Below are 15,726 nucleotides of genomic sequence, written 5' to 3' on the forward strand. Positions count from 1 at the left end.
TCGACTAGCTTGCACATTCATTCGATTGCACCTTGTGGCAGTTGTCGCATATTTGCCAAACATACAACATTTATCTTTGTTTAAGGTTCCAGTAATTAAGAACTTTAGGGAGGTCCTTTATAGAGTAATACACCCAGAGTACCTCCTGCACCAGTTTGGAATCTCAACATTGTGCTTATAAGACTCATGAATCCACCTTTTGAGCCATTACACAATTGTCCGTTATAGTTCATTTTATGGAAGGTTGCCTTCCTCAGTGCCATCACTTCATTAAGAAGAGTTGTTGAGCTACAAGCATTAACCTTAGAAGAACCCTTCTTTCAGCTTCATAAAGAGAGTAGTTCTTCGCACCAACCCAGAATCCCTTACACAAGTGGTTTCTGCTTCTCTATTAACCTATCAGTTGAGTTACCTGTGTTGTTCCCTTAACCTGATTCAGTAGCAGAAAGAGCTCTTAGCACACTTGATGTCAAAAGAGCGTTGTTATACTATATTCAGAGGACAAAAGACTTTTGTAAAACAAAACAACTGTTTGTTGCATTTTCTGCACCTCACAAAGGCAATCCTATCTCAAAATCTGGTATTTCAAGATGGATTGTTAAATGCATTCAAACTTGCTGTGCTAAAGCTAAACGAAATTTATCTATACCTCCTAGAGCACATTCCACTCGTAAAATAGGAGCGTCTTTGGCCCTTTTAGGTAACATCCCTATAGCTGACCTTTGTAAAGCAGCGACATGGTCCACACCACACACATTCACCAAATACTATTGTGTAGATGTTATCACCTCAACAAGCTAATGTAGGGCAAGCAGTGCTAAAAACACTTTTTCAAACAACTGCAACACCTACTGGCTAGCCACAGCTTTGGGAGAAAACTGCTATATAGTCTATGCAAAGATGTGTATCTACAGCACACATGCCTCCTACGGATAGTGTTACTTACCCTGTAAGCATCTGTTCTTGGTATGTTGAGCTGTAGATTAACATGCGCCCTCCCTCCTCCCCGGACACCTGTAGTTGTTGCAGTTGGTCCAGTATTGGAACTTTCATAGATTCCCATGCTTTGTATCATTCCCCCGTTGTCGGAATGGGAGCCTCGGTAAATAGAAAAATACCATAGCAGTAGGTACAAAAGAGAAAGAAAGGCCTAGGCCTCATCTCATTTTGTAGCCTTTCCACCTCTTTTGTAAAAGAGACCAAAAAAGTTGCAACAACCTATCAGAATAGCCTCACCCCATAGAACCCTCCTGAGAGAGCCTCAGATTTTCTCCCCCACATTGTGCTAAGGGAGTCTCCTCTGAGCTCTTCTCAGTTTTCTTTCCACAACTTGGATTTCAACTATTTTTTTCTTCAAGATGTCAGATAAGGAGAAGAAAGCCTTGTTCAAGGCTTGTGCTACCTGTTCAAAGAAGAGGCTATATGTGGAGGACAAGCATAAAAATTGTATTTACTGCTTGTACCCAGACCACAAAGCCACTGATTGCAAGATCTGCAGAACATTCTCCACAAAAACATTGAGAGAAAGGGAAGGAAGACTTTTGACCTGGCTGCAAAAGGTGAAATCTAGGAAGGAGGTGATTTCCAGTGACAGCGAAGATTCCTCAAGGAGATCTAAAAAGAGGGGTAGGTCTTCCTCTTCAACATCAGCTGAGCCTCCTTCTAAGGCCTCTCAAAAGACCTCTGATAAGTCTAGTAGGTCCAGTCCCCAAAAATCTCCTCACCGAGGTTTCTACTCAGAAGGGATCTCAAGGGCCTTCTGTTCTCTCTCCACCACCCGGGAAAGCAAAAAGCTTTAAAAAAAACCTGCTTCCCTACTTCAAGAGACTAAATTTGAGAAGAAGACCCGCTTGTCGATGATGGCATCTTCATGTACGTCGACGACGACTGCTAAAATCCATCAGGTATCCATTTCTGCTTGTCAGCGGTCCAGTCGACGATGGCGTTGACGGCTCCAGTTCCATTTCCTGTGTCGTCGACGATATTGATATCCTCAACGTCGACGATGATGACACCGACGGTGGTGTCGACGAAGACGATGACGACGATGGCTATGACGACGGCTGCTTTGATATTGACGACAAGCTCGTCGACGATTTCTCCTCCTTCAACGAGTGTTATTTCTCCGACGACGGTGCTCTCATCAACGACAACTCCATCACCGAAGACTCCGTCGACGATACAAAAAGTTAAAATTTCAATTAAAATACGCCAAATTACACCGGAGATGATATCTCCGCGAAGGGTAACGCCTCTTCCTCCAGCCTTACTTCTAGAGGAAGACTACTCAGAGGAGGATGATAGTCTATATGGGGATGCTTACAGCCCATCTCAGCTCCAGGTCAAATACCAGGACTCAGACTCTGATGACTATTATGAAGAACAACGACGGCCTCCTCCCAGAGAGAGAATGCAGGAGCAATCTCAGCAGGGTATGGTTTCTATGCCCTCCTCTTTGATAAATGACCTACAAATCATGTTGATGGATTATAGGAGAAGATTTCCATCCCAATCCTCCGAGTCCATACAGCCACCTCCTCCTCCACCACCACCACCTCCTCCATCAGTTTCTGCAGTTCAACCACCAGAACAGGAACCCACGGAAGAGAGACAAACTATCACCACACGTCAAGTGTATGGTGGTAATGACGATGATTCTTCTGATAATGAATGTGATGTGTCAGTGGTCTCAAACCCAGATAGAGAGTGGGACGATTATATTATTCCAGACCCGCCTTCTCCTTCACTGGATCCGGTAGATTCCCCTCCAGCCGACATTGGAGGTTTCCATAACCTCATGGAAAAAGCTTCAAATAGGTTTGGCCTTCTGGTTCCAGTGGTTCAATCGGACTGCTTCCTCTATGATTTCAAAGAGCCATACAGGAAATCCATCCGCTCTATTCCCATCATAGAGCATGTGTGGACTGAAGGTGTGAAAGTCATGCAGTCTCCAGCTACCTTTATTCCGGTACTACCGCGGCTGGAGAAGAAGTACAAGGCCCCTGATGGTAGTCATGCTTGCCTGGTTGGTCAACCGAAGCCGGACTCCGTGATCTCCAAGGCGGCACATAGAAAATCAAAGAATCCATCGGCCCCTCTGGCTTCACTACCTGATAGGGAAGGTAGACAACTGGACAATGTGGGTAAAAGATTCTCTTCAATGTCAAGTCTACTGGTTCGTGCCTCCAATGCACTTTCAATTTTGGGACAATATGATCGATAAATGTGGTGCGGTATGTCTCCGTTTGTGGATCAGCTACCTGACAGTGCTAAAGCTGATGCAAGGAAGATTTTAGAGGAAAGGGAGCGATCTTCCTCAGAGATAATTGACTAAGCCATGGACATCGCCACGACTGCTTTTCGTGCCTTGGCAGATTCGGCTGTCCTGAGAAGACAAGGTTGGCTTCGGGCTACCTGGTTTCCCCCTGAGGTACAGAATAACATTTTAGATTTACCCTTCGATGGTGATATGCTTTTTGGTACGCATATAGATGATGCCTTACAGGATATTAAAAAGGACACAGAAACAGCCCAGTCCTTAGGCACGCTGCAATATCATAAGGTACCTTTCCGAGGGTCAAAAGGCATAGGTTTTTCCAGCTACAGAGGAGGATACCAACAACGCTACTCCTCCTATTCCCAATCTTCTCAAACCTATAAACCATAGTACTCTCAGAAACAGAGCCAATCAACATCTTTCTCTCGTCAGTCATCAAGAGGCCAACAGGGTCGCCAAGGGAGAGATGTGTCTAAACGGCAATAGCGGCCTCTTGGCTCTGTCTACTGTTCCTCCTCCTCCGATAACATCAGTGGGGGGCAGGATTTCACGTTGTCTACGCAGCTGGATGATCGTAACATCAGATCGGTGGGTCCTAAATATCATTCGGTTTGGCCACACATTGGAATTTCAACAACTCCCACCTTTCAGAGCTCCTCACGCCACCGAGTCAAAACATCTACGTCTCGAAGACAGTTAACTATTCATCAAGGGGGCGATAGAGCCTGTATCTCTGTCTCAAATAGGACAAGGATTCTATTCCAGGTTTTTCCTAGTTCGCAAGACGGAAGAGAAGTGGCGCCCAATATTAGACCTAAGGTAGCTCAACACCTATCTCATAAAGCTGTCATTCAGAATGGTATCCCTTCAGGACATTTTGTGTCTCCTCAATCCAAGAGACTACATGGCAACTCTGGATCTAGAGGATGCATATTTCCATGTACCGATCCATCCAGCTCACAGACGATTCTTACGCTTCACAGTAGCCAAGAGACACTTTCAATTCAAAGTGCTTCCCTTCGGGCTCAGATCCGGCCCACGGATATTCACAAAGGTCTTAGCCCCAGTGGCGGCGTTTCTCAGAAGGCAATCTCTGGAGGTCTTTCCCTACCTAGACGATTGGTTAGTAAAGGCTCCATCCTTTCAAGTGTCTTCCGCAGCAGTCGACAGCTGCATTCGACTTTGCAATCAACTAGGTCTACAACTCAACCAGAGCAAATCTGTTCTTCGCCCGTCCAGGTCGGCCAGATTCCTAGGTTCCATTCTGGATACAAGTTGCTGCAAAGCTTTCCCTTCAGAAGAAAGACAGAAAAGACTCATTCTTTCAACTCGTCTCTTACAAAAGAGAAGGTCTCTATCGGTCCGTCAGTACAAGTCGCTCTTAGGATCGATTTCATCTTGCATACCCTTAATTCCGCACTGCAGACTACGGATTTGTCCGCTGCAGGAACAGCTAGACAAACAATGATGCCAGGCAGAAGGCTCATTCAACGACAAAATAACAGTGACACCGTTAATGAGGAAAGCTGCCAACTGGTGGACGGTAAAAGACAATATCTCAAAGGGTCTCACTTTCAGGATCACTCCATCTCTGTTGGTTCTAACCACGGACGCCTCACTAGAAGGCTGGGGGTCAGTATTACAGGATCTAAATGTGAGCGGTCATTGGACGCCCCAGCAGCGCAATTCATACATCAAACTCCTAGAACTCAAGGCAATTCACTTAGCTTTACAAGCTTTCCTTCCAAGAATTCGGAATTCCACGGTTCTGGTCCGTACCGACAACACGACGGCCATGCATTATATAAACAAACAAGGCGGAACAAGATGTCGAGTTCTTTCAAGGGAAGCCCAGGAAATATGGAATTGGGCAATTCTCCACCGGGTTTCTTTTTCAGCAGAACACCTCCCAGGTACACTCAACACGACAGCGGACGCTCTGAGTCGTCTGAAATCAATCTGTCACAAGTAGGAGTTGGATCAAAGCACTCCCGACGAGGTCTTCGACTGTTGGGGCACTCCGACCATAGACCTGTTTGCGAGTCCAGAAAACAGAAAATGACAATCCTACGCAAGCAGGGATCACCATCGCGGTTCACTGGGGAATGCTCTTTCAATAGCCTGGTCAGGCCCATTTGTTTACGCCTTTCCTCCAATACCCCTGATTCCGAGGCTAATCCGGAAACTCAAGGCGGAACCTTGCAGAATGATTTTGATCGCACCAGCGTGGCCCCGCCAATTCTGATTCACAGAGCTTCTCCTGCTCTCTCAAGATCAACCAATTCACCTACGGCCCATCCCATCTCTATTGACAATGTCTCAGGGCCAAGTGGGCATCCAGACCCGAGCTCACTCCAATTGACAGTGTGACTCCTGAGCACAGAGAATTCCAGGATTTGAATATCACTCGGGAGTGTAAGGAAATACTGTCTCAAGCCCGTGCACCAAGTACAAATAAGACTTATCGCGCGAAATGGAAACGTTTCTGCTTATGGTGCCACCGACAGAATCTCCATCCATACACTTCAGCTCCTCATCAGATTTTACCTTACATTGTTTCTCTGGCCAAGTCAGGTCTGGCGCATTCCTCCATCAAAGTGTACCTGGCGGCTATCTCAAGATTCAGACGAACAGCCTCAGGTCCTTCTCTTTGGTCCGCAAGAATTATCAAGCAATTCCTAAAGGGTCTTTTCAGGGTTTTTCCTCCAGTCCGGCCTCCACCTCCAGTCTGGCAACTCAATTTGGTTCTGGCGCATCTCATGAGACCCCCATTTGAGCCTATTCACAGAGCGGATCTTAAGTTCCTTTCATGGAAAGTGATTCAGAAAAGGGGGTGGTGATGAACAGAGTGCCTGAATTAAGCAGACCACTCTTACCCAGTCCAAAGATCAGGGCTTGATCCATCTCCGTTTTTTAGCTCACTGCACCATCCCAGCTCAGAACTTGGCTATATGCAAATTAGTCTGTTCCTGTCCCAGTGCATGATGGGAACAGGGCAAACCAAACTACCAAGCCAATTCTTATACTGGGAAGGAAACAAGCTTCCGGGGACCGGTTTCTGCCATTTCAGGCGTCGTCGGCCCGGCTTGCTTGAATCCTGATGGTGCAATGAGCAAGGGACTCACATCTGAGTATACCCTTCCACGCTTATGGTGGACAAAATGATTCAGAAAAGGGGGTGGTGATGAACAGAGTGCCTGAATTAAGCAGACCACTCTTACCCAGTCCAAAGATCAGGGCTTGATCCATCACCGTTTTTTAGCTCACTGCACCATCCCAGCTCAGAACTTGGCTATATGCAAATTAGTCTGTTCCTGTCCCAGTGCATGATGGGAACAGGGCAAACCAAACTACCAAGCCAATTCTTATACTGGGAAGGAAACAAGCTTCCGGGGACCGGTTTCTGCCATTTCAGGCGTCATCGGCCCGGCTTGCTTGAATCCTGATGGTGCAATGAGCAAGGGACTCACATCTGAGTATACCCTTCCACGCTTATGGTGGACAAAATGATTCATATAGCCAGGTTCTGAGCTGGGATGGGGCAGTGAGCTAAATAACGGTGATGGATCAAGCCCTGATCTTTGGACTGGGTAAGAGTGGTCTGCTTAATTCAGACACTCTGTTCATCACCACCCCCTTTTCTGAATCGTTTTTGGCCACTATAGGTGTGGCAGGGTATACTCAGACATGAGTCCCGTGCTCACTGCTCCATCAGGATTCAAGCAAGCCGGGCCGACGAGGCTGAAATGCCAGAAACCGGTCCCCGGAAGCTTGTATCCTTTCTGGTGAAGAATTGGCTTGGTAGTTTGGTCTGCCCTGTTCCCATGATGCACTGGGCCAGGGACAGACTAATTTGCATATAGCCAGGTTCTGAGCTGGGATGGGGCAGTGAGCTAAATAACGGTGATGGATCAAGCCCTGATCTTTGGACTGGGTAAGAGTGGTCTGCTTAATTCAGACACTCTGTTCATCACCACCCCCTTTTCTGAATCCTTTCATGGAAAGTAGCTCTTCTTTTAGCCTTAAAGTCAGCTAGGAGGATAGGTGAGCTCCAAGCACTCACTATTATGGAACCCTTTCTACAGTTAAAGAAAGACACTCTAATCTTGAGAACAACTCCAAAATTCATTCCTAAGGTCCCTTCAGACTTCCATTTGAACGAACCGGTGGTTGGGAAATCTGTTTTCCCTCGGCCATCGTCTCCAGCAGAATGTCGAAAGATGTTTGAAATTTTATCTGGAACGGACAAGAAGCTTCAGGAAATCTTCACAGCTCTTTGTTGCTTACAGTGCTCCGCGGAAGGGTTTTCCGCTTTCAAAACAAGGCATTTCTCGGTGCATTTCCAGTGCAATTCACTATTGTCACCAAGAAGCGGGCAAGCCGCTAGAAAGACATGTTCGGGCTCATTCGACGAGATCAGTCTCATCATCTGTGGCTCTCTTTGCCGGAGTGCCTATCAAAGACATTTGTAGAGCGGCTACGTGGCGCAGTACCCACACGTTCACAAAGCATTACTGCTTGGACTCTGCAATGAGAAGCGAAGCTGCAGTAGGACAAGCAGTCCTGAGGAGTCTTTTCAAATGAGAGGTGAGCTTTCCCTACTATCCATCCTTCCTATGATCGCACATTTTGTACCACATAATGTCTTCCAATCTATTGTAACAAAATATGTTTGTTTCCTATGAAGATAAGGATACTAAGATATGTTGAGACTCATACTGGGGCAAGAAAACGAGTTACTTACCTGTAACTTTGGTACCCCAGTATTGGCAACTTTCATAGATTCCCATGCGCCTCCCCTGGGAAAGCTCAGCCTTTCGCAGATGTAGTTACTGTTACACAACGGCTATGAAAAGCTGAGGCTCTGAGGCTCTCTCAGGAGGGTTCTATGGGGTGAGGCTATTCTGATTGGTTGTTGCAACTTTTTTGGTCTCTTTTACAAAAAGAGGTGGATAGGCTACAAAATGAGATGAGGCCTAGGCCTTTCTTTCTCTTTTGTACCTACTGCTATGGTATTTTTCTATTTACTAAGGCTCCCATTCCAACGACGGAGGAATGATACAAAGCATGGGAATCTATGAAAGTTACCAATACTGGGGAACCAAAGTTGCAGGTAAGTAACTTGTTTTCTTCTCTGCACTACATTCACTTACTCCATTCTCACCCTCTGTGGAAAAACAATCTAACAATGGAGTCGATGCCCATACGCATTATCACCGAAGGAAGGAGTCACCTTACCTTGTGACTGAAAAGACTTCTACGAAGAAAAACAACTTGCAAACCTCCGGACCCAATAATAGATGGCAGGAGTATACAAAGCCTGTGCATCTACAGCTCTACATGCCAAGAACAGATGTTTACTCGCTAAGTAACATAATCGTTTCCTACAGCACAGGCACCCTTGCACTATGGTGCAAGGGTGCCTATGATGGCGCTAGGCAGCTGAAATTAGCGCCAGCGCAGGGGGGAAACGCAGAGCTATACCGTATTTAAATACGGTGCAGCCCTGCGTTTCAGAAGTGGCGGAGCGCGGCTTTAGCCTTCTTGGGTTAACGCCGCGCTCCGCCACTTTAGTTGTAAATATGCCCCTAAATGTCTTCATGTATTGTGTTCCTTTCGCCATCTCTCGCATCCACCTACTGATTCAATTAGCAGTGATTGTGTTCCTTTCGTCACATCTCTCGTATTTGCTCTTTTACCTCACTATCCAAATTGTGACTTTTCCATTCCACAGATAAAAATCTGGTTCCAAAACCGACGAGCAAAACAGAAGAGAACGAGCAAGGGCCCGTCGCAGCCGCAGACGCCTCAGAGCCAGCAGGCCAGTTCCACCACGCCTACTTCACCAACGGTTGACTCCAGCAGGGAGGGCATGGCTGGCGTCTACGGCAGCCATTTTGTGCCCTGATCTCCTCTACCCGCTGGATGCGTGCTGATGAGCACCGGTCAAAACATGTGCCCAAGAAAGCCAGAGCTCACATTTACTTGAAAGATGATCGTTCAATGCAGCTACCTCAAATGCAACCTACTTGAATGACAATCACTTGCATCAGCTGGTCCTTTGGCCAGTGATGTCACTACCCACCAGAATGATGTCACTTCCTGTATGGCTGCAGAAAGACCATTTTTCTTTATTAACAAATAATAGATAACCGAGTTTATGACAAATGCCACACAACTGTTCTAATTATTTTTGCTGTGTTTTTAAGACGTGGAAAACTATATTTTAGAAATGTGTGAAGGAGGTTTATTTTTGTACTTTTAAAGATGGGACAGATGGGATTTCGTAATCTATGTGAAATAGGAGGCGATAGAATCACAAATGTTTTTGCAAGGAATTGCCATTTTTTTCTGAAGGGAAAGAAAAGGTAAAGCGGAAATGCAAAGCAGACATCAGCTGAGATTAAAAGTGGCAAATATTTGAGGGAACAATGTAAAAAAGAATATTAAAAAAGCTAGAAATGCAAAGAGAGAACTGGGAAAACAATCTGAATCTGATTCACGAGGACTTGATGGGTCAGCCCTCTTCTCGCTTCCGGTTGTAGCCATTTGGTGAGTGAGTATTTTATGAAACGAAGAAATATCGTTGGTCAACAGTTGGGGACAAGGCCACTCCGGGCTCAGGGTTTGCTGAATGGGTTTCACAGAGACGTCTGTAAGTGAAATATATCAACTTTTCGTTGATCTTTATAAACATAAGCCTCTGAAATCCAGCTAGGAAAAAAGGCATATAATGCAGGTTGATAGGCCCCCAAAAGTGGCCTTGTGGCGCGATTATTGGTGAGAAGCAAGATGGCGCCGTCCGGTATAGGGATCAATCGCCTGTAACCAGGCGCCATTTAATTCATCAGTCTGCTCTACGTAAAAGGTCTTTTTTTAAACTCTGAGCGGTAAAAGATGAATCCATGGCAACGGTTTCATTTCTCCCATCCTCTGGGCTATGAAGGTATGGTTGTTTTATTGTTTTATTTTTGTGTGGCCAGGAGTTGTCTTTCATTGTATTTTGCTTTTGAAACAGGCAGTTTTTTTTGCATTAGAAGCAACACCTTCCTGGCATACTTAAGACTTTCTCTTTAAACTTGGTGTTGCCTTTCCTTCATTTGGTTGTCAGCACCCCCTTCTGTTGGATGTCACAAAGGGACCTATCTCTGTGGTTTAAGAGTAGTCTCGTCCATGTTGAAGTGTTTATCTATTGATAATGTCTCAAATCAAACAGAAAATCTCAGACAGAAATAAAAAAAAGTGAATCCCATACACACACAAAAAAATACTTCAAAGTATAAAATCAGAACAAAAAAGTTCCTAAATATTGTTTTTCATTTTTCAAAGTAACCACTTAAACAAACTGTGTTATGGAAGGTGATTATCAAATAATCATTCTCAGAAGTAGCTGAAAGTGAAAACGAGTGCGTATTAAAAGCAAGGGCCAAGATAATAAACGCCGTCCCTCCAGTGTGGTGGTCTGCACTCCCAATCAAGGCATCATTGAGCTAGAACTCACCAGCCCCTGCGCTGTAGTTTCCCAGTGAACACGACAGTGACCAACAGAGACCTCTTTGGCCGCTTCACAAAAGCGAGTGCATTGGATGGAAGAGCATACAATAAAGAGGCCGTGGAGAGATGGCCACCTCTGCACAGAGAGTTTGCGGCATCAGGATGTTACATCCTTGCGATGCAGACCTTTGCGGCTTTGAGGCAACACCACAGAGAAGTGGTTGTGACACAGTACAGGGCAACACTGCTTTATATGCTTTGAAGAAAAAAAAGTGCTGTTCAAAGCCCACCCGGTAGTGACAGAATCCCACCTTGCAAGTGAATCTACGATATTTGCAGGCTGCAATAGAACTTATTCAGAAGAATTATGCTGCCTGTTTGTACTCCTTTACTTCTCGGTTTATTACTGAATACTAATGTCATTAGGACAATGCTAGAGGTAAGTTAATATATTTTAGAGAGCTCTACAGAAGTTAGTGTCAAAGACCGTCAAGAATTTAAAAATCAAGATGTGTATCTTACTGTCAGACTTGGAAACTGAGTGTCAATAATTCTGTCCTTACCAAAGCTGTGGGAAATAACATCACAAATTCAGGGAAGACTAAAAAAAAACCTAGAACTTTGTGTAAAACTAAAATGAAACCTGAATCATTATTGCATGTAAGCAGACACAATGGTTCAGCAAGAGAAAGGCTTGCCTCTGAGATCTTCTGGTAAGAAGGCGATATATAAAGAAATCTAAGCCGCCATTCAGTCCTTCTGAACTCGTTCAATTGAATAACTGCAATATTGAGTAACATTAAAGTGGGCAGTAGTAATACCTGGCACAGTGCTTCGAAGCAGATTATGTGTGGTCTTAAGCACTATTTAAAACAAGTTCATATTATATGAACACCTTACATTTGAAAAAACTATGGGTGACACGAAGTGATGTAGCAGCAGACATTTTGTTTTCGAGTGTTCATAGTGTAGTTAATTATCCTTTATATTTTTATTGTTTGACGTGATCAGCTGCACAGCTTTGGTTGTTTGACAAAGTGAATATGGGGTTTGACTTTTATCAGTTCAAGGAGTACAGAGTAGGGCGAATGAGGCACTCCGGTTTGAGTCCCGACATGGGGGGCTGGGTTGTTGCTAGGGTCAGTGTAATGACCCACCACAGTGGAATTCTGACCCATTGACAAATATTCACATCAAATACTAATCCGTAAAATAGGAGTACAGTGGGTGATAAGAAAGGCTATGAAATTAAACTGAAAAGGAATCGAGTCCGGAAACCCGACGTACCCTTGAAGCGCACTGATGTGGCCTTCTATTAGTGAAAGGACTATAAAAATGAACAAACATAATTACATGTAAAAGTTAAATCTATGATTGAAGAAAGTAGGCTTGTTCAAAAAGTGATTTAAAACAACGCGAACTGTGTGTGTTGACACTTTAAGTGATCTGTACCAGTTTCCTGAGACGTGTTGTGCTCCATCATCTTTATGATGCTTTTGAAGGAATCCACAACTCTAGTCATTTCAGAAGCTCCACTTAGAATATTGTGGACTGTAAATGAAAAATGAGTCCAGCACACACTAGTGAGGAGAAAAAGCTTCTCTCCCTTGACAAATTGAGGGTAAACTTTAATATTATGTACATACCAATGGAGGATCCAAGGAGCTGGGATGGTGAGAAGATTGTTTGGTAAGTACAAGGAACGGAGTGGCGGGCGTGTGCGAGTCATGGACTAGTGTGTGGAAAAACAATATAAATCCAACAGACGGAGAGGGTCAAAGACCTCACCAAGAAGTACAGCTTTCCACCAGCACTAGGTATGAGTTATCACAAGTAAAACAATATTATGCAATTATTTCCATGTGTCAAGAACACTAAAAATCCCAAGTTAAACCTTAGAGCCTCAAAGAACATGCAATCAAAGACACAGCTATCCCACTGTGGAAAGGTAGACCTTTACGAGCCCTAGGGCAGACAGTTGGGACCGACCTTGTGATCTTCACCGGGTTGTCGAATGTGCTCAGAGCATACTGGATTGTAAGTCCTGTGTCAAGGACCCAGTGGGATTCCAGGTACCTACTTAGCGGCAGCATCTGCCTGGATCATGATTGATGAAGAAGTCCATCCAATGAGGAATGAATTATTGATTGGAGAGATTGGGAAGAATGCTTTAAAGAGAGGAGGTCACTGTTCTTGCGTATCTGTGAAGATTCTCTACCGAGAGGAGGTTCTAAGACTGGATTGGGAGGGAGACTCCACCCAACCGTGGAACTACACACACTTCAGGGGAGGAACTCATTTGTGGAAAGGTGCTCAGCAAACGTCATATTTGGCAAATATTCTCATGTATGGGCGCGCCATCACAAAATGAACCGTATACGGAAGTAACGTTTAAAATTTAGGTTGTGCCAAATCCAGTTCGAATGTAAACTGTGGTGTTGCAAATTCTTTAAATGTAAATTGATTCCCTAAAGCTTTTCATTTAGTTATTGGGTGGATTTTGTGATACATCTGCAGGGTGGTGGATTGAAGTGTCAGAAACTAAGTAGGAATTGGTGATTTCTAGAGGTAATGACTGTGAAGGGATCATTGGTGCCGTGTGGAGAGGGTGAGGGAATATCTCTCTGTTGAACAGGAGGGTGGATGTAAGGAGACCTGAGGGTAAGCTAAAAGAAAGAGAAAGTATATGGAAAATGATGTGAAATCACTATGTATGGAGAGACTCCAGGAATGTTTATTGAATCCTGGACTCTGTGCTCGCTTCTATTACAGGTTTTGTACATAAGACATAAAACTGTGAGAACAGATCTAAAAAGAGTAAAGAAATGTACTAAATTACGCTTTTGCGGAGTGTTTTTACTCGGGTTTCACACAAAAAAAGTCACATTTCTGGCTTCACTAAAGCAGGGAAGGGAACACCCCCAAAACTGAAGGGGTTGTTCCATGATGAATAAAGTAAAATATAGAAATGCACTCCTGTTGAATTTAAGCATGCAGAATTGCACGCGGCTCCAGTTTCGCAAGCAGAAATCCTTATCTATTTGCAATCTCAAAGAAACATGCAACTGTAATAGATTTCTTTGACTTTCTTTAAGAATTCCAAAAATGTAAGAATTAACTCAATACCTGGAAGTAACCTTGCGGATGCAAATTCTAGGCTTTTCTTGGAATTAGTCGGATGCTCACCTGCAGTCCGACTCACTACTGCTCGGCTCTTGACACCAGTTCAGCCGCGGTCACTAGCTCCGGCAGTGACTGACTTTCTCACTTAATAACTGACTGACTCTCACTGACTACGAGTTAATACACTGACATGACCACATCGTAATTCACTGAGGGACAGATGTACCAATATTAAGAATAGCGATTACCTAATTGCGATTTTCTACGAATCGCAAGTAGGAAATCGCTATTCCTAATTTTGACACTCATGGACTTTCTTTCAGCGATTCTTAGTGGGTCGCAAATTGACCTATAATGAATATTACTACGGTAGGTTGCAATTTGCGACCCATTAGGGATAGACGTCTTCACAGGGATGATGGCCTGTTGAGGTCAGCAGACCACCATGTCTGTGATTGCGTTTAAAGAAAAACTTTTTTTATTTTTAATTCCTTAAAGGAAAATGGGATGCAGTTAAAAATATATATTTTTTTCTTTTGTTTGTTCAAGAAGACGCAGTGGTGCTATGAACCACTGCCTTCTCTTATACAAACTTTTTTTTTACATTGACAAATGGAAAGAAATCCCAAGGGGACCCCTATCCCATTTGCAAATGTATTACCACTACACTTCTGTAGTTGGTAAATGATCATGTTTTGTTACTGGAATTCAGTCTCAAAACATTAAAACATACCATTCTGATTCGGTGTTTGGAAGGGATGCTCTGTCCAAACACCGAATCGGTATTTGGTCTCAAATCAAAATTGTGATCCGGTAACGTACTAACAAAACGCAGTTCTTTGTGGTCGCAATGGTATGATCCACAGAATTGGCCCGTTTGCGACTGCAAAAAAGCTTCATATATGTGGCGTATGTCACACATTCACTTGCCAATAGACACACCCATAATTCACATCTTAGCAACCACACCAGCACCTTGACTCGACAGGTAGAAAGTGATGTCTTCCATCTGACCCGCCAGCAACTTTGCAGCCAGGAAGGGAACTGAGATACACTGTGGGTGCAACCCCAAAAAAGCCTGACCTGGGCTCTGCCGTCTAATATTTTTTGAGGCGACACACAGATTGCCGGGTACACTGAGGTAACATCACGAGGCAGACCAGGAACTACAAACAGAGCAGGGCAGCATAGATTGTCCACGCTATGAGTACCTTTGTCCATACAATCCCTTAGACATTGGCAGTGGTTGGGGTGTGCAAAGGCGTGTGGGGTGCAGATGCTCTACTCAGGCACTGTTCACACTGCTTACTCGCAAATTGTAAACAAGGATTGTCCACTTAGGAGAATGAAACAAAGGTGCTCCTGATAATGTAAAGCATGATGGGTAATCCAATGGCACCGCTTGCACATCCCCTCTCTTCGAAGGATCAGCCTCCCTTTTACTGATGTCGCGGGGCATTAACCCACATGTCCATGCCCTCTGATCTCAGAGAAGTTGCATAGCCGGCCTGTATGGCCTGAACTAATAGTACACCGCCATCTTAGCTCGAAAGACCATGGCAGCCTCCTTTTGATCCTGCATGAACTAACACCTGATTACAAGCTCTGTTGAATCCCTGGTTCAACCTGCACCAGGAGGTGTGCAGAATCTGTTGTTGTAGATCACATGCTGTGCACTACCCTGCCATCGGAACACTGAATCTTGTTTTCTTCAAAGCCATTGATTTGGATTTGGACATGCGCAAAATGACTTTTGCTCTTGCTTCCCAAAGCCCATAACGCAGGTCTACGCAGAAGCGACCACCAATTATTATTTTTGTCACCATTCGGTT

General features: G+C 44.4%; 1 protein-coding gene across 11 annotated transcripts in view; it reads left to right on the forward strand.

Annotated features, from left to right (window-relative positions):
- LOC144770912 (uncharacterized) overlaps positions 1–13,609 on the forward strand; it is a 347,728-nt gene extending 334,119 nt beyond the window's left edge. For all 11 annotated transcript variants that reach the window (XM_078655722.1, XM_078655727.1, XM_078655721.1 and 8 more), the window contains one exon: positions 9,012–13,609. In XM_078655722.1, the coding sequence (XP_078511848.1) occupies positions 9,012–9,185 (174 nt within the window). In that variant the 3' untranslated portion in view covers positions 9,186–13,609. The remainder of the gene's footprint in view (positions 1–9,011) is intronic.
- Positions 13,610–15,726: the final 2,117 nt, after the last annotated feature.

This window comes from Lissotriton helveticus, chromosome 7 (genome assembly GCF_964261635.1).
Source record: "Lissotriton helveticus chromosome 7, aLisHel1.1, whole genome shotgun sequence".
Taxonomy (NCBI): domain Eukaryota; kingdom Metazoa; phylum Chordata; class Amphibia; order Caudata; family Salamandridae; genus Lissotriton; species Lissotriton helveticus.